This window comes from Pteropus vampyrus, unplaced genomic scaffold (genome assembly GCF_000151845.1).
Source record: "Pteropus vampyrus isolate Shadow unplaced genomic scaffold, Pvam_2.0 Scaffold1, whole genome shotgun sequence".
Classification (NCBI taxonomy): domain Eukaryota; kingdom Metazoa; phylum Chordata; class Mammalia; order Chiroptera; family Pteropodidae; genus Pteropus; species Pteropus vampyrus.
The window spans coordinates 25744885-25769751 of record NW_011888782.1 but is presented as its reverse complement, the minus strand read 5'-3'; the positions used below and the strand labels follow the sequence as shown (position 1 = coordinate 25769751).

The following is a 24867-nucleotide window of genomic DNA, read 5'->3' as shown; positions in this document are numbered from 1 at the left end:
CTGTGTAGAGAAGTAGATGGAGAGAGGCAAGAAGAAAGAAGGGGAGAGCAGCTAAGATGCTACTGCAATTGTCCAGGCATAGAACAATGGTGGCTTGGACAAGGGCAGTGGCAGTGGCAGTCGAGAACAGTCAATAGAGATGTGATATATTCTGACAGTAGAACTGATAGGACTTGCTGAGGGACTGGGTATGGATAGGGAGAGTAAATGATAAATAATAAAAAAGAAGATTCCTGAGTACTTTCAGGTTGATAAACAAAAAAACTGAGCTAGTTCTAGGCAGGTATGGTCATGGCCATGCCAATGGTCCAATATGAAGTCACTCCCAGAAGGATCTACCTTTGGACTGGCTCTGGGGTCCAGATAAGTCTGATACCTTTTTGATGAAACTGAATTAGTTGAGGGAAGTGAGTTCAGCAAGACCACTAAGACCTGGGGTCAGATGTAAATAGACTCTGCTTATGGAAATCTGTCCAGGATGGACCCATGTTTCCAAACTGTCCGAGTAATACTAGCCTTGGAATATTTATGGTAGTTTTGGATATGGTGTTCTGTGGTGAAAGGTCTGGGAAACACTGCTTATAATACTTTCCTCCTAGAGAGGAAAAGATATAATGCACGTGAACATTGTAAGGCTCTGAAAAGTCCTGCAACTAAAAAACCATTTAATCTAGCACATATATTAACATCACTCATACACAGTTTGAGAAATATGAATCTAGGTTCTGTATCTCGGGCCCTTAATTCTACTGTCCCCTGGAATTCAAGCAAAAACAAGAATAGCAGCTACTATTTATTGAGCACTTGATCTGGTATAAGGTACTTTAGATCATTATGTCCTTTGCTAAACATTATGTACAGGTGACATTTTAATATGTATCTTTTACATTACTGTTTGTTCTTGTGAGTTTTGATTATGGACCACACATGTACTTAGTAAAAGCAGACAAATCTCTTTTCTGATCATATATATCAGCAGTGTTTACTCACAATATTTCCTCGTGAAGCTATAAAGACCAGACGTTCTGCATTTTATCACCCCATCTCCATTTACTTACCCAAATACAATTAAAAGTGACTGTTTCCACCTCCATCACTGCCTCCGTCCTCTTCCCCCAGTCCTCCTCATCACTATTTTCCTTCTTCCTTTTACTTCAATTCTAAACAAGAACCATTTGGGGACAATTCACATGCTTTGGACACTCTTGGGCTTAGAATCCCTAATTTTTGTCTCCCGCAAAAAAAATGTCATGACTTTCTGAATATGGCTGCTGTCACATCTAAATCCGCAGACTGGTAATCTAGAGCATAGTAATCCTCAACTATCTGGGAAACACACACACACACTCACTCACTCACTCATTTCACCAACCTGGGCAGAAAGGAGGACATTTTCCTGGACTTAAACAACAAATCACTGGGAATGAGGAGGTCTTTACATTCCAGGTCACTGTAACATGAGTAATTACGGCCACAAAATGACAATGCCATTTACACTACAGAAAACAATGATAACATTACTTAGAAAAAATAACTCAATCACCAATTGAAATATAGCCACTCTGGAGGAACCCAGCTTGCTCTCTAATCCACACAACAATTCACTGAAGAAACATAAGCAGGAAATGAAGAGCTTAATTAGCCAATTAGCTGAGCTGTAAAATAACCAACACAGCAGGGTTAATAATCCTCAAGCATTGGTTGTTCTCATAGGACAAAATATCACCTTCACGGTTTATTTATTTATTTTTTTGTCTTTTAAGAAAGAGAGTGCCTAAATAGGGCATGTAATGAACATACATACAACTTTTATGGTTTCTTATTGTCATCCAGGTTATAATATACATATTCTCCTACAAAATATAAAAACACGAAGACTCTTTTTCAGTTCTCTTTCTCAGAAATAAAGCTGTTAACTTGGCAACTTTCCTTTAAACAATATGGCCCACAAACACTTAAGGAAATGTTATTAAGAAACAAGTCAGCAGTGAGTACTAAATTTATTATACCCAACATTTAGCAAAGACTTGAATATTTGGCCTCTACTCAAAGCACTTCCCAATCCTCTTCTCCCTTCCAGTCTTGTCCCCCAAGAAAGGAAATTGAGAAACCCCAAAAGAACTCACACCTGAAGTGGGTGGGTGTCCTTTTCCTGGGGTTTTCTTTGATCATTAGGCAGCCCTTGGTGCCATGCAGAAAGTTACTCTTGTGTTGAACATGACACAGACACCAATTAATGCATAAAGTGAAAAGCTTTACCCTAAAATCAATAGCTAAACCAGGAAGTCTGCTTCTCTGCGTGTGGCTGTTGGTAAGGTCAGGGCCACACAGGATAAGAAAGGAAAGAAAACAGAAAATGCCAAGGATAGAAGACTAAAAGAGGGGTGGGAGAACAAAGCACGAATGGACACAATTTTGAAATATTTTTAGGACTCTAAGGAGAAGCCAGGTGAATTGACTGCTTCTGATATAGACCGCAGCCTACCCCCAATAATTATAGCACTGTAATAATATACAGTGAAGACTCAAGGACGAGGATGCCCTTGGAGACATGATGCTGAGTGTTCTGAGCATCATGATGGAGTAATTCTGCCTCCATCCCAAAGCAGGTTTTTGTGAGCTGAACTGAGCTGGGCCACCAAGAAACCACACCTGGGCCCTACTGATAGGGACTCTGACAATGACTCAGTTATGTCTGAGTCTGCTCAGTTCAATAGCTTTTAGCTGCTTTAAAAGAAATTTCACACATATCAATTTCATGCTGAAATTTAGATAAGCTAGGTATCCTGGTGACAGTCACTAGAAATTTCTCTGGAATGTCCTTGAGTTCTTCATCCATTTTATTTTCTTCTGTTGCAAATGTTATGCCACAAACTTGGGTCTTTCTTCATAACCGAAAATAGGCTTAGTTAGCCTAATGCTAACAGAAAAGCTAGTTGGACATGCTAGCCATGGGATTTGAGAGGAAAAACATACCTCTTATTTTTGGAATGAGGTAGGGAATAAATGAATGAATGGATGAATGAATGAATAACATACATTGATTAATGTTCATTGACAGCCAAACTTCACAACCACAAAAATAAGCACTCCTCATTACTATTTTCTATGTGCCTAGGCTCAAGAATCGGTACAAACAATAAACTAAACAAAACAGTCAAATTAAAGGAAATTTAATAATATATATGCTTCTCTTCACTGGTTTCCATAGGAATTTGTTCTTGTGAGAGAAGTATATTTGAGCTATAGGTAAATGGTCATGTTCTCCAAGTGGTGAACATTAAGTCAATTAAGTAGTGAAATTTATGTGTGTGTATCTATGTATATAGTCTACTCTGGAGCACAGCCAAATTTCATTCAATTCTGACACTGTACAAGTAGCCTTATTAGGAAAGCCACATGCAGCCTTGGGCTGGCCCTCCACTCATGACCAAGTTAGCACAATTTAGCATACTGGGATTATCTAGTGGGATTCAGGAACTGGAGTGCAGTTAAGGTACCAAGCATTTAAGCAGGACTAAAACTTATGCACTGGTCTGTTTCCTTGCTGCGTTCACCCTAGCAATTCACTTAATTTAACCGCTGAGGTCAAGGCCAAAGAGTTGTTTCCTCAGCTGTAACAAAAGCCCTGAATTGATTTAGAGAGGAGGGCATGGGGACCAAGGCAGCAACTTCATCAATATCTGCTCAGGAGACTCAGGTCATGGGCCAGGTAACATGGTGAGAACGCAAGAAGCATTCCAGAAAACAAAATTAGGGTCCCTGCCACATTTTCAGACAACTATTTTTGTAAGCCATTTCACTACTACATCATTATGTTTAAGAGAAAATGGGAACATTTACAAAGGTCAGGAAAAAGTTTCGTTTTTGTTTTTTTAATAAGTTCAATAAAAGCTCAAGTTGCACACTTTGGAATTTTGAGTTGTCTTCTTTTTTCTTTCTTTCTTTTTTTTTTTTCCTTTTTTCTTTTTTAAATTAATTCCTTGCTCAACCTTAAGGGGACCCAGCATTCTTCATTTCTTGCCCAGTGGAAAATCAGGCAATTCCTTTCTATAAAGAGCATTTGAGATTCCTGGGCACGAGAAGTGTTCAGTGCCACATGCTGTACTGTTTATATCATACTCAACATATGCAGGAGGCAGTAAGGGACACAAGATGCCTCCTGCTTTTACTCATTCTCTTTTTCCATTCCTGCACCAGCTTCTCTTTCAAACTGCTCCTCCCTGGGCTGTCAATTAAGACAAGAGCTAATCAAATATTCTTACTCCATTCAACTAGAGAGATGTGAAAATAACAATAAAAGCGAGATAGTTCATGGCAACCTTTGAAGGTAAGGTTTGGACTGTGATCTGCGAATTATTTTGGGGTAAACATTGTAGCCACAAACGCCGCCAGCGAGTATTCTCGGGGCAAATGGGAAAGGGGTTAAGTAGAATATTTTGATAATCCACCTTAAAATGTCTGCCTTCTTTTTTATGGACAGGATTTCAGAGCTGGGTTCTGCAGCTCACCTACTCTAACCCCCATATTTTGCAGATGAGGGGTCCACTGACTTGCCCAAATTCATACTACCTATGGAAGGTACGAGGCATATTAACTGAGTGCCACTGTCTGTCCTGGATTATTTGTTCCCGCCCATCTCTGGCCAATCAGTGGAGGGTTGTTTGGAGCCAGCTCACATCAGAAACCTCTGTAAATAGCCACAGCTTCAGGCAGCACTGTGGTATTTTCTCAACTCCAAACCTCTCAAGACAGCGGAATCCTGACAGTCTCATAAATTCACTCACCTGTTTCCTATGTGTGCGGTCATGTCAGTTCCCCTGAGACAGGTTAAGGCTGACCGAAAAAACGGGGGGAACGAGTGAGGAGAAGAACCTAAGTCAGAGCTGCAGAATTGTACAGATTGTGCTTAAAAGGCGCAGTGCCAAGCAGACACTGTCTAGACATTAACTGGCCTCTCCAGAGAGGGGTGCGGGGTGGAGGGGGAGCAAGGCCGGAAAGTCTGCCTGCTTTTTGTTCAGCTAATGCAAACACATGACACAACTACTGACAGGCTCCAGGCTCGGAGTTCACTGTCTAAGACATTTCTTCCTTGGGGCTGGAATTCAGCTGTGAGCTGAAGGAAGTTGTGCTAATCCAGCAATCAGAAGGAAACTAGGAATGTTTTTCTTAATTCCTGGGGAATCAGAGTTCCCAAACTAGACTGAGCTGGGCAACAGCCAAAAGTAACACATTTGTGAGTGCAAAAAAGTAAATTTTTAAAATTTCCATTTATATCATCTTAACCAATCCATGAGGAAAATGCACAAAAATACAGAACTGGCTTTTGATAGAGGCCTGTTATGAAAATTTTATAAGACTCTGAATGATGTCAATTTATAAAACGCACAGATGGAGAAATGGCCACCATAGTACAAAATACATCATATATCGAAAAATGTTGGGCTTGGAAGCTTTGCACATCAGTTAGAAAAACAAGTGCCCCTTTCTCTGGCTCAGAGGCTTCAGTGGGCAGACGAACCCCACGCCAGGGCACACGGCCGGGTAAGCAGAATGCAGGGTAGGATCAGCCCCTCTCATGCCCTTAGCCAGCCGCACTGGTACAGCAGGCAGTCTGAACAACCATACTCAGCAACTAAGCTAGAATCTTAGACCTGTCTGCAGTTTGGTCTTATTCAGTGTGGAACAGCTGTAAATATATATGAAGGACAAAGAAACTGCCTTAAAACATCTCCTGAGCCACTGACCATTATGTGGCAAATGCTCTGATGGAACAATTACACTTCGGGGAGGGTGAGAGAAGCAGCTGGACCTGAACCAAGTCGAGACTGTGCCCATATTTATGTGGCCAGAATGACCAGGCCTAAAGTGTCGATCCAGGCACTTAACAGCTGATGTAACATGAAGAGGACTGTACAGCATTTTTTTCGAGTCCCTGTTACCTAGAGAAAAATGTTTTTGGTTTGTTTTCAAAGTCACTTTCAGAAATAAGACACAGTGGGCCTAGAACATAGCGTAGTTGCCTTGACAGCTGAAGTCCTAGGTTTGTACCCTGGCTTTACTATTTAGTAAGTGGCTGATTTTGAGTAACTGAAGCCTCTGAGCCACAGTTTCTTCATCGATAAAAATGAAGATCATAATATCTTCATTATCGGGTTGAGAAATAAGATAAGGCTCTTTCTCTCTCCTCCAGCTCATTGTCCAGCTACCACTTATTTTTCAAGGCTGAGTTTGGGGGCACCCTTTTTTAGAGGACTTCCTGGACCCCCCTCCCTCCCCAGTGCTAGGTTAGGTTCCCAGCCCTGTCCTAATACTTACCACACTGGATCACTCAGCCTGTGTCCCTGCCTGCCTCCCCTACTGGACTGAAAGCACCTTAGGGGTGGGCTCTGTGTGTCTGTCACCAGCACTCACTCAGTGCCTGACAGAACAGGTGTATGATACTTTTTACTTTTCTTTCTTGAGTTATTTTGAAGTTTTTACTTTGGTGAAGCAGAATACTGCATCAAGACTTTGTGCAGCTTTCTCTCTGCATAAAATATGAAGCCTGGTGCTCTGGGGATGTTGGCAGCACCTAATGCAGCCCAAACACTCCAGGATGACCTCTCTGTAACGGTGGAGGAAGAAGATGAGAAAGAGAAGACAAGAAGGCAGAAGGGAAACATGAAGAGGAGCAAAGAGCAACACGGGAAGCAAGAGAAACCTGGCTCTGGGGCCTGTGAATGGGTGGTCACGTGAGGCTGTAGTCAGGGCCGGCTGCCAGATGCAGCAGTGCCTAGGCTCAAGGTTTGTGTGCAAAACACCCAACGTGTTGCCATGGTTCCCAAAGGGACAAATCCAGCCTGCTTCAGGAATACCTCTCACTCTATCTTTGAGAGGAGGTATTCATTTTTCAAATAATGAAAGCAAAAGATTCTGTTCCTTTGCCTGATCATATTTTTCCAAACCCCCAATTCAGAAATTGTGGCCCAGTAACAAGACATGTTATAGGGACCATAGCAGTAATATATGAAAATGAGCATACCAGAAAAATCCAAAATATCTGGCGGTCGCCTCCATGTTCTAAGGAGAGACACAAAAGAAAGAGACATTGAATATGGAAAAATTCCAGAGAAGTTTTATTCTCTCTCTTTTTTTGCCTTTTCTCACTCTGCTTCCCTTTCTAGTTCTCTCCTTAATTTACTCTGTCTTTAGGGAGAACGTATGCTGGCTTGCACAGCCCACTGCCTTTGCACGGGAGATGCTCAATGAGTATGTACTTAATTCTTTTCCTGGAGGACTGATGGGGTTATGGCTTCACAGAAGCAGCATTAGAAGTTTGAAGGCAAGATTGACTCAGTAGAAACAAGGGTTCTGATACAAATTCTGGGTGTCAAAGTGTCCACTGAAATAAATATCCTGGCTGTCATTCAAAAAGAAGGTGATCTTTAATCCCTGGAGAGACTAAGAGGCGAGGAGAGTTCTGCAAGCCATGAGTACATGCATGCGCGCACATGCACACATGCGCGCACACCCGCACACACATACCCCATGGCTTTTAGAGCTATTCCAATAAATAGATGCCATAAGAAAGGTAATAATAATAGCTAACACTGCTCTGTTTCAAACCACTTTTCTAATTGCTTTGCATGTAATTAGCTTGTTTGATTCTCACAACTGACCTATGGGTAAATACTCTGTAGTAAGCCTATTTTTAAGATGAGGAAATAAACTCAGAGAGGTTAAGTAACTTCCCCAAGATCCTAGGGCTATAATAAGGGCAGTGCCAGAATTTAAATTTTGGTAATCTAGCTTCAAGGCCTGAGTGCCAAACCATTATGCTATACTTTCAAAGATAAATCAGTAAACAACCCAAGCCAGCACACAGGTTGTACAAACACAGACAATGCCAAGTGGATGTTTATGTATAAATTGAGAATTCTCTTGTTGAAATCATTAGAGTCAAAACATTGCCAGTGCCTAGTAGGGACTGGTGAGAAGCACTTCATCTCTTACAGACATTTGGTGTTGACTATATGCCATAAGTAGAAGAAAACTTTTCTATTATTAAGTTGGATAGATAGGCAGAGAGACAGCCATCATTCCCATTTCACAGATGAGGAAAGTGAGCTCAGGGAGGTTCAGTAACTTGCACAAGGTCTCACAGCCAGATGACATGAGAACTCAAACCCACTCCACTACCCCAACGCCCTCACTCTTAGCTGAAGCTGCAGTTAGAGACCTCAGGTGGCTTTTAAAAGGTAACATCAGCAAGAAAGGGGCCCAGCATGCCTTCTAAGTCAAGGACTCTTTCATTATTTTATAGTGTCATTCTTAAAAATGAGAAGATTCTATAACCAGGTCCGTGTAAAAGATAAGAATTGGAAACACCCAGATATGAGGACGAGAGAAGAGAATGAAGAAAGGAACTCAGTGGAAGCCTTGAGTGGCATGAAAATAGGAAATCAGAGGAAAGCACCAGCACTCCAAGAACAGACACAATTTCAGATGAAGTTGCACACAAAAAACTGCCACCTACTGGACAGACTAGTCAAGTGGTCAAGGTGGACAGGCTGAAATAGCCCCAAGCAGTTCCAGTGGAGCCTCTCAAATTCTGAGAAGGTGTTCATCCCACTGCGGCATTTCGGGGTTCTCTGAACCAGCGGCAGGAGGTGAAGAAGGGGTTGGCAATTTTTGCAAAAGCCATAGATTTGGACCTAACGGCCAGCTCCATTTGAGCTGGACTGTAGCTACGGCGCAGCAGCTCCTTCAGAATAGGGACCTATATGGTATGACTTTCAGTTCCACACTATTCTTTTGTATTTGTGCAAAGTGCCTAGCATAATGGCTGGCACTTTTTTGGGAGATTAATAAATTACACTCATTTGCTACCACTGAAGGATAAAACTCTGGGGAAAAAGACAAAATTTTGCTTCAGACGCAAGGATTTTAAATCTTGAACACAATAAAAAGTAAAGACAAAGAGACATTTTCCCTACATCGATTAAAGCCAATATCTCATGACACATACATGTATAAATCTGGGCTTGCAACATGTCATGGCTTTTGTCATGTGTCACATGACTCGTTTTGGCAATAGCTTAGTTGGTCACAAATAGTGTCCACGATTACTCAGGAGACATTTTAACGGTCATAAATTCAGACTTAATCCTGGGAATAGCTTATTGGTGATGGCTTCCAAATGAGCATATAAAAAGTCTGTGAAGAGATTACATGGAAATCCTCCAACCACAGCAGAAAATGCAGATTTATAGGATATATTTTGTACTCCAAATACCCAAAGAGCTTTCTATTAGCACATATTTGCCAGACGGCTGCTGAGGCAGAAAACTGTTATCTATGACAGCAGCAGCTCTTAGCGCCTTAGCAAGAGCAACTGTTTACTCCATCAGAACAGCCAAGAAAATTCTCATTATATTTTTGTTGATGGCCAACATTAGAAGGTTTGCCTTCCTTTGAGGTGTTCGAATTCATTAAAAGAACTCAGAAGCTTGGTCCGGGAACAAGTGCTGTGTTTTTGTTTTGTTTTGTTTTTGTTTTAACATTTTCATCCATTTTCTACTCTGGTCCTCTCACCTATAACTGACTTCATGTCACATAGTCCCAAATCTGCCTCTAATTATCTTAATTTTGACTAAAGATATACTAATATTTGTCAAATTAGATTGACTTTTCTAGCAGGAATGCCAAGTATCTTTGTATAAATGCAGATGTGAACAAAACCAACTTCATCTGTGTCCTTTCATTTTTAAGTACCATACTGTGATATTTGACTAACCTTACTGTCCTTAGTGAGCATATTAAAGCTTTCTAAATGATAATTAAAATATAATTCAAATATAGCCATACATATTTTTGTTAGTAACAGCCAGAATAGCATGACAACTGAGACAAATATCAGACTGGTAGTACTACTGATTATAAGCAATCATCTATCACAAGACCACCAGGAGGTATGGCCCCTGGCGCTACCGCATTCTTTGTCCCTTTGTCTTGTTGATCGTTAGTACCTGAGTTATAAAGGTACTGTAACAGTTGTCTGTTAGTGGAGAATAATCTGTGTAGACCGCTGAGTTGTCTTTTCTGCTCCAACCCAATAAGTAAATTACCTTATAATAAATTCTGTTATACTCTACAGAGTTGCCTGCTTTGTTTTTCTGGTCTGAAGATACCTTCTCATTACAGTGGTCATTACACATCTGCACCACCATCAGACAATATTTTATCTCATACACAGACCAACTGATTGCTACCTAGAACATTGCTGAAGATTTTCAAACCTCTCCCAGGCTCATAAGAAAGGAATTCTGTGATTGATTAGCAACATCTGTCATGGATAAGGGATAGGGTAGTAGTGACATGCAGGCCATGTTCGTGCCATCTCTGCAGCCCATTTATCTCATACCGTTGGGAATTCCTATATTCTCTAAGCTTTTTTAGAGTATATTTTATTTTAATATTTTATCAGAAAATGACGCATTAACTTTATTTAAATAAAGAGTGTAAATTTCTCTTGAAAAAGGAGAGGGGTCACAAGAACCTTCACGATGGATTTAAAGACATTTTGTTACACTTATCTATAAATTTTTACACAATTGTGAGGATAAGGCATTGGAGTGAGGGGTGATTTGCTTTCTAAATTAAATCAAAATCATTTGCAAATTTTGTAGACCTAACATTACTGTTAACTCTTAACTCTTCTACTGTTGGATATGTAATAGGCTTTAAGTTCTTAGCTATTATAAACAATGTGATAGGCATCTTAGGTAGAGTCCCCTTAAAAGTAATAATGACCAGGGCAGAGTGGTCAAATAGAATTGAGGGTTTTTTTCCTTGATTCAGTTTCTCAGTGTAGACTACAGTGAGCTCTGGAACACCCACCTGCAAAGCAGTCAAGTCAGCTCCATCAAAGCTGATCCAAAGTTTGCTAAAATTGATTCATGTCAATAAAGACTACATTTAACTATGTTAGCTATATGTCCCTGTAGCTAATAAGGAAAAAATTTTCTACTGCAAGTACAGTTAAGTACAAGTTAAAATGCTTACAATAATATTCAAATTGCAAGTCTCATATCGATGGGGTTAATTTACCTTTTCATTAATTATTAAAGGTTTACAACTGTTGCTGAGCCACACATCAAGAGACTGGACTAATTAAACCATAATGATCCTTGAGTGATGAAATGTAACCTTAATCATACCTATTGCTCACTTTTTTCATTATAATGTTTCCACACACCATGTGTTCTTAGCCTCCTTTCTGCACCAACTCCTTCAGTCTTGGTTGGGTGGTGGCTACATGGGTATATCCATATGTAAAAGTTCATCAAGCTATACATTAAACATTTGTGCATTGTACTAACATAAAAGAACTTTAAAAATCAAGAAAAGCTCTATGATAATGTAAAATAAAAATAATAACTGTAAAAATACTTGTTTACCATCTAGTTATAATAATATACAATACAGCTGCTGCAGATTAAAGCACCTGGCCCACCATCAGATTGTAAGAAACCTGAGGGCAGAGATCATGTCTTGTACTTCATCCATGACTCTGCCTTGTGTGTAGGGAGTGCTCAGCCTGCATAGGGAATACTGCCTGATGGCACTTTGAATGGAAGGCCCATGCCATCACTCGCTCCTGGAGAAAGGACCCTGCACCAAAGTCACAGGCACCAGAAGATAGCACTTTAAAGTACACATTTGACCTGCAGGACATTAATCACCTTGCTTACAAAATTAACCCTTCTAAGTGTATTTTTTTCAATCCTATAATATCTAATGTCAGTAAGCTAATACTATTTGTAGCTACTAGAAAGTTTATGTCCAGATGTCCAGTTATTTGAAGAGGAGTAGGAAAAAGCTACTGTGACATTTCCAATTCTCCATTTGTGACCGACCACCAGTATTTACAGCTCATCCTTTACTTTCTCCATTCTCCTGGAAACACATGTCTTTCTGCCTCAGTGACTTTATTTTCTTCTTTGGGACATTGCATCCACTGCAGCCCATGCCCTGGATCTTCTCTACATCACAGCTCCTTCCCGACAACTCCTCTGAGCCTGGCAACTGACTCTTGCTTACTATCACCCAATCCAGAGACTTCCATGGGAACAGTAACATGTCCCCCTTCTAAAGTCACTTTCAACAGCCAGGGCTTCAATCTGCAGGTGCTTGCCCATCTGTTTTGACTATGCAGGAGAGTCCCTGCTATGTTTTAATATCCCAGTTTCCAACAATGGTCTTTAGAATCACAGTAAGTAGTTTATTTTCCAAAGGATAAAGGAACAAGAGATTATTTTAGCGGTTAGTGTACAAGATGAATATTAAAACCCTAGTTTTGCTGAGGCTGCAAGAAGTCAGAGGGTGTGGGTGAGACTCTAGGCCTGCCTTAATCTACCATTACAATAATTCTAAAGAATATGGAGAAGATTCCACATCAGCCAACAAAATCCCTCAAGGTTGAATAATTGTATATTGATAATAGGGTATAAATGAGGTTAAGAAATCTGGCTTTAGAGAGACAATGCCCTAATAATCTTCTTGTCTTTCTGTATAATTGTTATTGTTCTTGTTACTGGTAAGTGATGCACTCACAGTTCGTGGGTCAAGTATTCTTTTACTGGAATGAGTGTTCTGATTTGTGAATCAGTCCCTGTACTTAAGTGACTTACCATGATGAATGTATAGGCCTGAATGCTGGGAATCAGACTGCCAGCAGAGAATTACCAAGGGAGAGCAAGAATATGCTTGCGCACTTGCCAAGGCTGTCTTTCAGAAGACATTTGGGCAACAGGCTCTCATTCAGCCTGCCATGTAGGAGTGGACTCAGATGAACCTACTGAGACTCAAGGGCACATGTGCTCTAACATCAGGTTCTCAACCCTTCCCAGCCTCCACCACTGACGGCGCTCAGTCAACTACAGTCATTCTCAATGGGTGGGAGATGGGTGAGGAAGAGTGAATAGGTCCACACAGCCCCCTCCCCAACAGAATCTAGAAAAGGGGTAACGGTGCAGTTGTTAGTTGAAGCATTCCCTCTGGGGCTGCCAACTCCCACTTCTCATCCATACCTAATAAATGCCACACCCCCCTACACCCCTAAGAGCAAAGACTCTAAAAAGAGAGTGTGAGCTCAGGTAGATGGGGCAGAATGTTGATGGAAGCTGCCTGAAGGAATACATTGGTGATGGAGAGAATTACAACAAAGAGAAGGTAAGAAAGAGAGGAAGCATGCAAAAAAGCAACCCTGAGGTGCCAAGTTAGAGGCCATGGAAAACATTCAAAATCTAACACTTTCCGTAATGAGATTTGTTACTAGATTCTTCAATCTAACCAAACAGGATTTATAGACTGGCTTTAATAATGTCGACAACCATCTCTACCCAAGCTTGGGACACCTCTGATTCTGCAGATCTACTATTCCAAAGGCTTGGCTGAATTGAGTCCTTGTGCTTGTATATAATCAAAAAAACTTTATTTTTAAAAAGTTCAATAATAGTTGTACAATTTTAGCCCTGAAGTCTACTAAAGTGGATTCATGTCAATGAAGACTGAAAATATTATTTGGCTTTGTTTGCTATATGTTGTTATAGCTAAAAAGGAAAACAATTTCTACGGCAACCATTGTTAACTGCACAATAAAATGCTAAAAAGAATATCCAAATTGCTAGGGTTAATTTACCTTTTCATTAATAATTGAAGGTATATTATTAAAACATAGATTAAAAACTTGCTGAATGTTACTAGACACCAAGAGACTGCATTGATTAAAACATAATCCTTAATAATCAGGAGTCATGAGATGTAACCTAGATCATACCTAGGCCTCAAGTCTACACACCCTGAGTTCACAGCCACCTTTCTATACCCACTTCCTCAGTTTTTATGCTCAGCACTTCTTGATTTTGTCTCTTTCACCATGGATTTTGCCTGGGAATTCTACGTGAGTACTCTCTGCTCTTCTACCTGAAGCAGGAAATTACTGCTGAGGGAACTTCCTAGGAAAGCTAAGCTTTTTCCAGCAATGCATTGGAGGGAGTGGGAGGTAGTAAAGGCTGCCTAGAAAAGATCCAGGACCTTGGGCCAGCCACACAGACTTGTGGAGAGAGAACCCACAGCCTCCTCGCAACTCATATTTTCATTCTAGTTCACAGAGCAATTTCACACACTAGCTGGCAATTCCTAAGCCTGCCATAAAACCAACCAGGGATTCACCTCATCCATCACTGGACCGCAGCTGCCTTTTGTGGGCCACGGCAGGGATGGAAGGGTGTTCCTTAGCCAGGGCTAAATCAACCAGTGAAGAGAGATCCTCTGCAAACTCAAATTCTGGGAAACAAAATGCATGAGAAGCTGACCTGGAGTTCAAGATGGGATCCAAAGATGGAAGGAGCTGAGTTCAGATCCTTCTTCAGAACTAGCTGTGTGACCTCGGGCAAGTTACTTAATCTCTCTAAACCTGTCTCTTCCTCTGTAAAATGGGGTAACAAAATGGACCTTATGAGGTTGGAGAAACTTTAAAAAAATGATGCATGTAGCCCAATGTCTGCTATACAAGCAGTTGTGAGGTCCTTATGCAGGGTAATGGTTAAGCACCTGGGGTGTGATGCTAGATTGTCTGGGTTTAAATCTCGCCCCCACTGTCTAACAGCTTAGGGCACTGGATAACTTATGGAACCTCTATGACTCAGTTTCCTCATCATTAAAATGGAGTTTTATCACAACACAAAGTAGATATCCAATAAATATTAACTATTTTTTATTTCATTGTAAAAACAGCCTGTGTTTCCAGCTCAATCAACACTGAAATCGTGAAGACCTTGCACTTTTATAATTTTTCTGGGCAGAGTCAAGCTGCGGTGCTAAGGGTGGGGCTAAACTGTAATATGAAGAAAAAAATTCAAAGAGGGAGAATAACCACCCACCAGGGAGCTATTTCTTTTGTAATGTACATTCCATTTCTTCTCCCTCATGCTTTTTAATTCCTTCCACATTTCCTGTCATAATTATCAAATGTTTGGTTTCTGACCTCACTTTTCTGGAGACTAGAGCCCAGGGAATTTAGAATTGTTTATTTTCTGTCCATAAACCTTTGAGTTAATGGAGGGGCTTGTGAGCGAAGGGTTTGTTGGTTTGTTTGTAGTGTCTCAGGAAGGTCACTGGAGTTGAAAAAAAAAAAACATTACCAAAAAAGCGCTGAAATACTTTGACTGGAAACGCCAAGCCCGCAGGGAGCAGAGCAATGGATGGCTCACACTTGAGCAACGCTAGCTTAAGAGGAAAATTAGAGATTTTAAAAGGCAGTTATATGGCCTTGATAACACAAAATCCGGGGGGGCACTTTAGAAAGACAGAAAAAAAAAAAAATCAGGGGTTTTGTGGTGGGTTTTTCTGTTGTTATTTATTTTTTTTCCCGAAGAGACAGACTCGGAAGGTAAAAGTCCCCAACTCTTCTCAATTTCCTCTGAAGTGAAGGAAAGAACTCAAGGCGCCTTTTCGAACCCTGCTCCTGCTCTTGTCGCCGCCTCCGTCCCAAACGGCCCAGCTCGTCCTCTCGCCCCCTCCCCACTCTCCCTCCATATTACCCGCGGTGGGGCTCCCGCTTACGGCCCAAACTTCTTTTCCTGATTTTGAGGCTTAAGTTTCGTAAGTAGCTAGCATTCCTGCCTGGAGCGTTCCGAGACGCCCAGCCCCAGCAGCGGAGAGCATCCCCCCGGACGCAGCAGCGCCCGCCCCCCGCGCAGACCCCGGAGCCCGGGTTCGGACCTCCTCGCCGCGCACCTACCTCGGCGTGGACCCAGGCGACCGCCGCCAGCGCGAGCGCGAGCCAGCGTGTCCACATCTGCGGAAGAGGCAAGAGCGACACTGAAGGCACCGGGCCCCGCGCCGACCCCGGAAACTTCCTCGGGTCCCGCGAGCTCGCCCCCTCCGCCCAGCCACCCTCGGCCGCCCCGAGGGGCCCGGCCAGCGCGCTCGGCTCAGCGCCGCGCCCCGGACTCTCACCATGGTCCCGTCCCGATCTCCGGAGGGCGCGGGGCAGGGCGGCTGCAGCGAGCTCGAAGGCTGGAGCTTTGCTGATCGCCAGCCTCGAAGGAAATCCGACCTGGCCTCGCCGCCCCTTAAGACCCCTCCTTCCCCGACTGCCTGCCCCCCAGCTCCTCCCATTCTCCTCCCTCTTCTGCAGCTGCGGCCCCCGCGGCTCCCGGCTCCGCTCCCTCCGCCCAGTCCCTGGCTCCCGGGAGCCCGCGTGCGTCCTGGCGCCGCCCAAACCGCGCTCCCTGTCCGGCCTCCAGGACATGGAGGCGGAGGCAAAGAAGGGGTGTCGTGGGGGACACTGCAACAAAGGTCGAGGGTGTGTGTGTGTTGTGGGGGGGGGGCGTTACCTCACCCCTAGGAGGGGCCGCTGGCTTGCGGCAGCTCGGGCGGGCTGCGAGCGCCGGCTGCAGCGGTGCCCAGGTGGGCGGTACTGCGGGGGACGAGGGATGGGGTGGGGATCCGGGTGTGGGGCGGGAACCTGGAGGAAAAGGCGCCCTGCATCCTGGGGAGCCGGCGTTGTCCCCCACGGTTGATATAGAGAGGTCCAGAGGTGCAGAAGGACCCCCACAACCCGCGGGTCCCTGCGGCCAGAGGGAGCAGGGCCTGGAAGACCCGCCAGCGTGGGGAAAGCTGCTTTGGGTTCAGTTGTGGATTTCCTGGGGTAAAGGTGGTGGCAGCCCTGCTCTGCTGGAAAGATCCTGACTCCAGCGTTTGCTAACAGCCTCCCTCTTCTGTCCTTCCCTCCAGTCCAGGAGAGGTGTCCCTTTCCTCTCTTCTGCCCACACCTCACCTGTGTCCCTGCTCCTACCCCTGTCATCCCAGGTACCCTTCATGCTCATGCTTCCCATTTCCACCAACTTCTTCCCAGCGACCTTCAAATGTGTGCTGCCTTAGTTCCTCCTTCAAGTTCACCGGGCAGACGACTCCCCCAAACTCTCCACTGGGGCCTCTTTCCTACCTTGCATCCAGTGTCCCTGGTGCCCAGCACAAATCTGTTTGACATCTCAGATTTAACATGCCCAAGGCTGAGCCCTACTTTCCACCAAGCTTCTCGGCTGGCTCATCTGCCTCTTTGAGAGAAGTGCCAGGAAAGCAGTTCTCCACTTCCCAGACCCGGTTGTCACCATAATCTGGCAGTTTTCCTTTTGAAATCTATGCACCCTTTCGCCTCCATTCACATTTCCACTTCCCTAGGCCAGACCTTCATCCGCCCTCACTGGAGAATTCTGGAAACCACCTCTGGTTGCCCTCCAGCACCAGGCTCTCCGCCGCTAGTCTTCACTACAACTCACTACCTTTCTCGGGCTCTTCTGCTCAGAAACTTTAAGCACTCTTCTTCCCTCTTCAAATCCAAACTCTGCCTTTCATGTAAGTCTTTCATTACTGAGGCTACCCCATCCATCTAACCTTACTTCCGCTACTTAATATACTCCCTTTGTTCAGATCAAACCAGTCTTCTCATTGTCCTCTCAACCTGTCACACTCACTCTTCTACTGTGGTTTGTTGAGTGCCTACTGTTGTGATTTTAGGGGCTTAAAATAACACCCATATTCCCCATGCATGTTCACAGTCCATTGAAAAAGCTGCGGGAGTCAGACCAATGGAGAGCAAAAGGCCAGCGTTGTCTCTGGTAAAAGCTGGATTGGCGGTTATGGCTCTAGATCTTCAGGGAAAACGGACCTGCTCATACTTTACCACAGAACTAAATAAAATAAGACATGTTGAATGGCTCTCTTAGTACCTGGCAGTTACAAGCAGAAATGAAAAATGTGCTTGTGCAAAATTAGGGATCTGAAGCTGTGCCCCCCGCCCCCCCAGGCTGCTGATAGAGTGGGTAGAGGTGCAGAGGGACCACTCTTGTGAAAATTGACTACAGTTTTACAGTTTCTGGAAAAGCAGAAAACACATGCTTCCTAGGGCAGGCCTGCATCCCAAACTTAAGGAGTCAGAGCCACACATGCTTAGTTCCTCCTTCAAGTTCACCGGGCAGACAACTGACTCTTACTTCCTTGATATGGAAACAAGAGAAATAAGGAATAGCTCTTTCCCACTAGCTACTCTGTCCCAGTTTCTTTGCTAGGACTGAAGGGAGATGTGATGCATGAGATTTTGCTTCTGCCATCTAATAACTTGCAATAGTTTTCCCTTGTACATGCACTGTACCACCTCAGAATCTGGCATGATCCATCATCACCTTTCCTTTCTTCCTCCATCTGTCTATTCCAACTCTGTCTTTTTTTTCAGGACCCAAGTAAAGTTTCATTTTTTCTCTAGAATCTTTTCTGATAATAACTTGACTTAGTGGAAGGCACAGGAGGTTTGAGGTCAAAGGAGTCCAGCTTTTAATCCTGTCACGACCATTTACTTAGCTAGCTGTGCGACCCTTCATTAAATTTCATAGGCTCTCTGAACCCAGGTTTCTGCATCTGAAAGTTAGCAAAGATAATGCCTTGCGGGGGGGGGGGGCTGTGAAATTTAAATATGGTACATTATAGAAAGTACCTTGGCAGGTAGTAAACTTCCTCAAATGATAACCATTATTATTTCTTTGATCTGCTGTGCATCTGAATTGCAGTTGGTACTATGTGCCAGGTACTATAGAACCATTCAACACATCTTATTTTATTATCACAACACATTGAAAGGTATTTTTTTATTGTTTTTATTTTCCAAATAAGGAAACTCAAGCTCAGAAGTATTTGGATACTTTTCCAAGGTTAACAGTTGGTTATGCAGCCTTTCGACTTGGCATTTTATTGCATACTGTTATAGCATAATCTTTAACACTTGTTCACATAGGTTTTGTTCTTGATTTTCCAGCTAGACATTAAGTTGCTTAGGGCATAAATGATGTTTTTCATATCTTTATTTTCTCTACATTTGGGGCAAAATTGATGGATTTGACCATACCAAAATTAAAGATTCCTGCTCAGTCAAGGGTACCATAGGAAAAAAAAAAGATAGATTAGAAGATGTTCACTATCGGAAAATAACATGGAACTCACAAATGCGATATACAAATGTGACCCTTGCAAATCAATAAGAAAAATACAGGAAACCCAATAGAAAAGAAAGGAGGGCGGGGGCAAAGGATAGAACAGATAATTCCCTAAAACGCTATCCGAAATGCCCAACAAGTAGAAAAAAGATGCTTAAAGTCACTGGTATTATATAAACTATACAACAACTCTATGAAATCAGTATTAGTACCTTCATTTTATAAATAAGGAAACTGAGACACGGATTTTTAAGTTGTCCAAGGTTACACAATAAATGGTAAATCTTACTTTACTCTCATCACATTAGACAGTTGGACAATGCCAAATGTTAGTATGTAAGTAGTGCATTCTTTCTGGTGTACTGTAAAGATTAAGAGCATGGGTTTAAGAGGCAGATTACCTTGGTTCAAATATGTGTTGTTAGTAAATCTTGGCCTCACTACTTACTGTGTAACCTTGAGCAAGTTACTTACCCTCTCTATGTCTCAGTTTCCTCACTTGTAAAATGGGGATAATTATAGTACTAATTCCATAGGGTTATTGTGCAGATTGAATTTGTTAATATGTGTAAATTACTTAGGACAGTTCCTGGTACATAAGCTTATAATTAATGTGTGCTACTAAGGAAATAACTCGATAGAACTTGCAGATACTGATGATAATTCTGTGCTACAGAGTATGGTTTACTTAACACTCTACAGTAAACAAAAAAACAAAACAAACAACAATACCAACAAAACAAACTGCATGAGGAAGCGGACAATTATATCAGTGAGGAATTTTTTGATTGCAGATAGAGAAGCAACTTAAATGGCTTATGCAGTGAGATGGAATTTATTGGCCCAGGTAGCCAAGGTATCCAGGGGTAGGTCTGACTTTAGGAAGGACTTCATCCAGGAGCTCAGATAAGGTTGTCAAGGACCCAATTTCTTGCCATGTCTTGCCTTTAGCTCAAGCGATCTTATTTCATCCCTGGGTTCCACATGGTGGCTCCTGAGAATTCCCATCTCAGCTCTCAGGGTGATAAACTGACTGCAGCCCTGGCCTCATCCATTCTTAGATTACATCATCTAGGTAAGGGAAAGAGCCTCGAGAGCTGCTACAAAAGTCTTAGGATTCACTTTTTTTTTAAGACTAAATTGGGCTTTTTGATATCTGCATCTCCGTGCCAGTCTCTGCCCCGGGGGCAGGGCTGAGGATCTACCCAAAAGAAAATCAGGTGAATGTTGGCAGGAAAAGCTGCTAATGAATGCTGGAACTAGCCAAACAATGTTCACTGCAGCAACGAATCATTGGCCTATGCTGTGAAACCAGTGTTCTCCAAAGTGGGGTGCAGGGTTCTCAGAGGGCATGAGAAAAGAATATTATGTGTTTTTACTTATTTTTAACCTAAAAACCGAAATTGACTTTGCAAATATGTAGGTAGACTCTGGTGCCTATATTTGGTCTGCTATGTCAGACAGTCATGAGTTACAGCCCATTGCCAGGTACCATGAGGAGAGAGTGGGTGTTCTCCCACACAGAGGGGCTGACAGCAGCTAGTTCCCTTTAACATATTGTGATATACCACAGGGTGCCCACCGAATTTGATTTACATATTACACTATCTAGTTTTAACTAAACTAGATGAAAAATATTTCAGCTACAAAACCAAAAATTGAGGATAAAACTTTTTTTCTATTAATTAAGAAAAGGGCAGAGCTGACAGGTTTCCTGCTTCTGCAAAGAACTGGCTGCCTGCCACATTAGCAAGGCAAAAACAATGACTCAATCAGATGTGACAGTAAGTCAGTCAAAAAATTCAAAACTAACAATAAGGCTATTTGAAATACAGATTTGCATTTATTATTATTAGTGATATCTTCATCTTAAATATGCTTTGAGATATCCGTTAAAAATACTTAGAATTTAGCAAGAACTTTAGAAACCAGGCATCCAAAATGTAAAGACAAATACCTACTTTTTTTGGTGGGGTGGCGCGCGATGCTTGAAAATATGCAATAGTCAATTCAGTACTTTAGAAAATTTCACTCGATTTAATATTAAATGTTTAGAGACTTCTTTTTAGGTTTCTTACTTAATGGCAAAAGATATACCTTTAAGAGAAACAATTGTCTTCCTGCTCTAATCAGGAATAGAAGGAGCAGTACATGGAAAACAACATGATGACAAGCTAAAATGTATTCTTTAGTCAGCATACGCCATTGAAATTGGCAAAAAAAATTTAAAATATATCTGAAGATTAACAGGAAAAACAGGTATTAGAGCAAATTACACAATGCAGATGGGCTAGACAGGGAACAAAAATATAGATGTTTCAAATATTTCTTGGTTTATTATAGTGGCTAGAACCTGTTTCAATAATGAAATAAACCAAGAACTGCTTTATTTGTGAGCAACTAAGGAAAGCTATATTGGAAAAGATACATTCTTAATAATAAATTCCTTCTTTAAATAAAGTAACATTTTCTGAAAGAATTGTGTAGTGAAGCCACAAAGGAATGGCTGTTTTAAGTAGATTGGAAAGATTCAGGGTAAAGTTGCACAGTCACCCTCACACATGGAATTCTTGGCTGTACCATTCACAAATGAGCTACTGCAGCGAAGACACTGAAGCCAGAGCATTTTATAGAAAGCCACTGATGTGGTTAATTTTATAAATGGACATATAGCAGAATATTTGTAATAGTTATGATATGGGAAGTGACTATGAAAATACACTATAGCACATTGAGGCTTACAAATGATCTTGAGACAGAGGCGGTAAATGTCGAACTTGAAAACACAAATTTTTCTTTGACATAAAGATGGCAGTTCCAAATTTGCTATCTTTTTATATGATAACAAGTAGACTGCTACCTATCAGTTAAAAAAAATAATCCACACACGATCTACCACTTCAGTGAAAGTTTGTGATGTAATAATGAATCTGAAAATAATAGCTTTTAAAAAAGTGCGCCATGAAGAAAATATTTTGAAATTGGATCCTTGGAAATGTTCAGCATTAGATGATTTTGTTGTTTAAAACAATAAAGGTGTGGCACCCATAAAAACTCATATATGCACATTTAAAAAATTTCGACAAAATTTTCTAACTTATTTAAAAGCCTTCCAACAAAGAGTTCTAGTGGTTTATTTTCTTATTTATGAAAAATATAAAAATATAACAAGTTTCAATTCTTTTGAAGAACAAATAATTTCTGGAGCAGATGGAAATTTACTAGCCAAATTTTGACTGAAACTTTTGCATGATTGGTTTACAGAACCGAAAAATGAATGCTGTAATTTTATGAGTGAGCCTATACTGCACATCTTCCATCTAGATCTACATATATTTGGATGTATTAGTCAGCGAGGGCTGCCATACAAAATACCAGACTGGTTGGCTTACATACCAACCATATTTTTGCACAGTTCTAGGGGCTGCAAGTCCAAAGTCAAGGTGCTAGCAGGGTTGGTTGAGATGTCTGTCCTCGGATTGCAGACAACCCCCTCCTCATTGAGTCCTCACATGACCTTTTCTCTGTGTGCGTGTATCCCTCTTCCTCTTTTTATAGGGACACAGTCCAATCACAGTACTCCATCCTTCTCACCTCATTTAACCTTAATTACTTCATTAAAGGCCCTATTTCCAAATACAGCTACGTTGGGGGTTAGGGCTTCAACATGAATTTTGGGTAAACACAATGCAGTCTATAACAGTGAGTTATCTTTTTCTCTTCTGTAGTCGTAAAAGGGAATATAAAAAAAAAACTCGACTGAGAATCAGATCTTCAACTCTATCACAAAATGTTAAGCAAATATTTCTAAATGAAATAAAAATATTATCCTCACTAAGTTTATTATTTTTCCCTTGAGAGCAAAAGGTTTTTGACCATTAACAAGTAAACTGAAGTGTTTTTAGTTGTTGCTTATTTTATCTTTATCTTGTTACTTTATATTTTGTGTATGTTTTATAACATGCATAATATATTAGTCCATTGTTGCTGGTGGGGGTATGCCACCATACAGTCTGAAGACCACCACTACAGAAAAGAAAATTTCACATTTAGGTCAAAAGAACAGTTCTAGAATTGAGTACAATATTTATTATTGTTAATCATATTATCGTGACATTAATCACATTCATTGTGTCATTTTGTTGAATCATTGAGAGCACCTGTGATAGGAAGCTTTCATCAGCAACTCGGAGAAATAAAGTATTTATTAAATATTCATTCGTGTGTTTATTGACTTATACAGAGCAACATATTTATTTATTTAGGCGGAGGAAGGCTATTTTATTGAATGATTGATCTATGTAATCACCAAGGCCACTATGCACAGGTAAGAGAGGTGGAGCTTTGTTTCTTGGTCTCTTTTTCCGTGCTCAGTCTTGACGATTTCCTCCTTGGCCTGGAGCCACTCTCCACGATGCTTGTGTGCTTCCTTGATCTTAGACCTGCAGGCCTCAGCCTGGTCAGCCAGAAGTTTCTTGCGAGCCTCATTTGCCTTCAACTTGTGGATGTGTTCCATGAGAATCCGCTTGTTCTTGAACACGTTGCCCTTCACTTTCAGGTACGGGCTGTGATGCATGAGGCTATCAATCTTAGATTCACCGTATCTTCTGAGCAGTCAGTGAAGAATTCTCTCCCTCCTCATCCAGGTTACCTTCTCAGGCATTCAAGGACTGGCAGTGCCCTGTCGCTTACCTATACCCCTATGCCTGCCCTTCCTGCGAGCCAAGGTGTTTTTCTGGCATTGAGCTTGGAAACGGACAGTCACAGACTCCTGGATGATGAGTCTATCTTTGATCAGCTTCCATATCTGCTGATGGGAATTCACATTAGCAATTTCATTGGTCTCTTGGGGGTCCAACCAGACTTTTTTTGCCACAACGTAGGACACTGGAGGTAAGCCTCTTCTGAAACCTGAGCATACTCATGAGCGACATATGATTTCAATGTATGCCTGTCCTGCCCTGTGTACAGATGCTAACTCCACACAATCCCCTCAATTAATTTCTGAACATTCTGTAAATTAGTAGTATAAAATTTCATATTATATTCATGGAACTATGATTTATGATAATCTACTTATCACAAGCTTGGCAGGCCAATTAATTTGAATAAATAAAGGAATTTCACATCATGAAATCCTCTTGATATTCAGTACATATCTATTCCTTTTGCAGCCAGCATGCTTTCACCTTGCTTCTGGTAACCATATCCACTTTCCCTCTAGAATACGATTCCTCTTTCACTCTTTATCTGTGTGCTCTACTTCACTCTAGCAGTAAAGCAATGATCTAGGGTAAGCCAATCACTGCATTTTATTCCCCTGGACACAGTTCAGGAGTAGGCATCTGACAAGTCAGGACAATAGGGCCAATGAGATCCAATTCCAAGATTTTTGTTCTACCCATCAGGAAAACCAACCCTCCTTCCACTGGCTTGGGTACAAGATAATGTGAGTCTGAAGCTGCAGGGGGCACCTCCTGGGGCCTGAGATACTACCAGCTCTGCAGAGGCTGAGCCAAGAGGTGGAGCCCAATTTTATCATCAGAGCCTCAAACTGAGCTGGACCTGATTAGCCCCAGACTTTTTAGCTTTGTTTCCTGCTTGTTTTTGTTAAAGCATCTTAGATTGGGTATTTTGGTCACAATTGAAAAAAATTCCAACTGATCATCAAGCCAAAAATATAATTACAGAGTGTTTAAAACAATAAAATAGCATAAATAAATACAACAATCTTTTAAGCCTAATATTTGTAAGAGCTATGAAACATCAAAGCTGGGAAAAGGAAATTATTTTCTCAAACACTTGCAGAAAAACAGATGTTCTATCCACT

General features: G+C 41.6%; 1 protein-coding gene, 1 long non-coding RNA gene and 1 pseudogene across 5 annotated transcripts in view; all 3 read right to left on the bottom strand.

Annotated features, from left to right (window-relative positions):
• LOC111730985 overlaps positions 1–15781 on the bottom strand; it is a 31073-nt gene extending 15292 nt beyond the window's left edge. For 3 of the 4 annotated variants that reach the window (XR_002776904.1, XR_002776908.1, XR_002776921.1), the window contains exon 1: positions 1373–15781. This is a non-coding gene — a long non-coding RNA (uncharacterized LOC111730985). The remainder of the gene's footprint in view (positions 1–1372) is intronic. The other variant, XR_002776911.1, reaches the window with a different exon arrangement.
• Positions 1–16182, bottom strand: part of FSTL1 (follistatin like 1) — a 58645-nt gene extending 42463 nt beyond the window's left edge. The window contains exons 1-2 of the mRNA XM_023527622.1: positions 16006–16182; positions 15788–15844 (exon numbers count right to left, since the gene is read on the bottom strand). Of these exons, the coding sequence (XP_023383390.1) occupies positions 15788–15844; positions 16006–16167 (219 nt within the window). The 5' untranslated portion in view covers positions 16168–16182. The remainder of the gene's footprint in view (positions 1–15787; positions 15845–16005) is intronic.
• Positions 16183–23267: 7085 nt separating this feature from the next.
• Positions 23268–23962, bottom strand: LOC105288908 (annotated as a pseudogene).
• Positions 23963–24867: the final 905 nt, after the last annotated feature.